Source organism: Galeopterus variegatus, unplaced genomic scaffold (genome assembly GCF_000696425.1).
Source record: "Galeopterus variegatus unplaced genomic scaffold, G_variegatus-3.0.2 Scaffold2098, whole genome shotgun sequence".
NCBI lineage: Eukaryota > Metazoa > Chordata > Mammalia > Dermoptera > Cynocephalidae > Galeopterus > Galeopterus variegatus.
Genome location: NW_007728209.1, coordinates 292,619 through 294,898, shown reverse-complemented (window position 1 = coordinate 294,898; position 2,280 = coordinate 292,619). Strand labels below are relative to the sequence as shown.

General features: G+C 38.3%; 1 protein-coding gene across 1 annotated transcript in view; it reads left to right on the top strand.

Annotated features, from left to right (window-relative positions):
* The window catches only part of MEAF6 (MYST/Esa1-associated factor 6), a 17,078-nt gene that overhangs the window by 7,675 nt on the left and 7,123 nt on the right, over positions 1 to 2,280 (top strand). The window contains exon 4 of the mRNA XM_008580445.1: positions 1,462 to 1,654. Within this exon, the coding sequence (XP_008578667.1) occupies positions 1,462 to 1,654 (193 nt within the window). The remainder of the gene's footprint in view (positions 1 to 1,461; positions 1,655 to 2,280) is intronic.

The following is a 2,280-nucleotide window of genomic DNA, read 5'->3' as shown; positions in this document are numbered from 1 at the left end:
CCCTCGGACGGGAGCGCTGCCGCGCTTCCCAAGCGGCGCACTATCCAGTGCGCCACCGGGCCGGCCCTGTTTTGCTAATTTTTATGTCAAATCAGTTTTCTCGAACTTCAGAAGGGCTGGATTGGTGAGTATAGTCCAGCTTCGTAGCTCTACAGCTCCCTTTTCTGTTGCTTTCATGAAATGTGTTCAAAAATAGGGTTTCATGATTTCTGAGATCTGTTTCTCTTTTCTGCCTTTTTTGGACAGTCTCTTTCCTTTTCTTCTTGTGTCCATGTGAAATCTCTTCCTTCAGTTTATAATATAAAAACAAAAAAGAATAAAACTGGTCCCCATCATGCTACCCACATAACCCCTTTTGACCATCGATAGTAACAGATAATGTATATATTTAGGATTCAACTATTAAGTGAAAGTAACAGTTTCAAGAAATTCCTTACAGGAGAAAGAAGTATACCTTTATCAAAATATATGTAGTTATATTCTTAAAAATATATGTGTATACAAATTGTTCTTGAACTTGCTTTTGTTTATTTAATACAGAGGTCTCCCCTTGTCTGTGGTTTCACTTTCCAAGATTCAGTTCCCGTGCAGTACAGTACAATAGGATATTTTGAGAGAGAGAGAGAGAGAGAAACCATGTTCATATAACTTTTATTGCAGTATATTATTATAATTGTTCTATTTTATTATTAGTTATTGTTGTTGATCTCTTACTGTGCTTAATTTATAAATTAAACTTTATCATGGGTATATATGTGTAGGAAAAAAATATCGTGTATATAGGTTTCAGTACTGTCCGTGGTTTCAAGCATCCACTGGGGGTCTTAGAATGTATCCTCTGCAGATAAAGGGGGACTACTATATATCTAAGTGTTGTTTTAAAATTGGGAATATGTGTCAGCTACAGAATATTATTACTGCTTTTTTTAAACATTCTTAAGATTTCTCAGAGTAATTCAGGGAATGGGCTCTTCTCCCTCTTGGGCCCCTTTTCTTGATAGAAAGGCAGGATTCCTATATGGTTTGGGGAAGGAACCAGGGCTGGCAATATAGGCATTTTTTCCAAGATCATCCCTTGCCTGTTAGAGACCTGTCTAATGTTTTCAGTAATGTTTTTTGTGTAATTATTAATCCCCTTAGTGTATTCTGTGTTTAAATAACCTTTATGCAGTGAGGTTATCGTGGTTGTATGTTCCCATCTCCCAGCTGTCCTTAGATCTGTTGCCTCCGGTTACGCTGTTTCAGATGACATGTTTTTCAGGAGCTCTGATAACTTTGATGTTTTATATGTACCTTCTCTGTCAACATATATCTTCTCTGTCAATTTGAATATATAGTCCTTGAGGATAGGGAATGGTCTTTTTCTGCATATTAGTGCTCAAAAAATCTTTCCTGATGATGGACAGACTGCCTGAGGAGGACTGATGATGCTTTTTGGGACTTGTGTTTTACTTCTTCCAGGGGAGCCAGGAAGTGGGACGGAAAGTGATACTTCTCCAGACTTCCACAATCAGGAAAATGAGCCCAGCCAAGAGGACCCTGAGGATCTGGATGGATCTGTGCAGGGAGTGAAACCTCAGAAGGCTGCTTCTTCCACTTCCTCAGGGAGTCATCACAGCAGCCATAAAAAGCGAAAGAATAAAAACCGGCACAGGTCAGTGGTAGGGATCCTACCCCCGAGAGTTTCCATGACTATTGCTATGAAGGGACTTTCCTAGAATAAAAACTCTTCATGATTGTTTCAGAGCCTTTCTGTTGATGATGGGAAAAAATTCCTTTGGTCTAAATGAAATGGGCTAGTTTTTTCTCTAAGGGAGGAATTGGTGGGCATTAAAGTAACGTCGAAGGAGAACTGTAGGACGTCCTTCTTACTGTTTCTAGTGCCGAGGAATTTTATTCCATAAAAACTTTGTTTCATATGGTGAATTTGAAATCCTTTTAGAAGAGAAAAAGAGGAAATGGAAACAAAATCTGTGTAACAATATTTGAAAAATGCCACTAGTATATATTTGGAAGCTATAAAGTGAGAGAAAGTCTTCTGCTCTTATCCTGATCCCTGCCTACTCTTACTTCCTTGTGGTTGGAGAGAACTGATTTGACATGCCTTTTTTCTTTTTAAATACAAGTTTTCTGATTGCTTGTGATTTGTCTGTTTTTGTATTTCCCTGCAATATGCTGACTTCAGATATCGGAGGAACAATATAAAGCCTGTTAAATATGAGAGTGCTTTCCTAGATAACATTTGTCCACTGTCTTTTTTGCAGTGCATAATGAGATAGG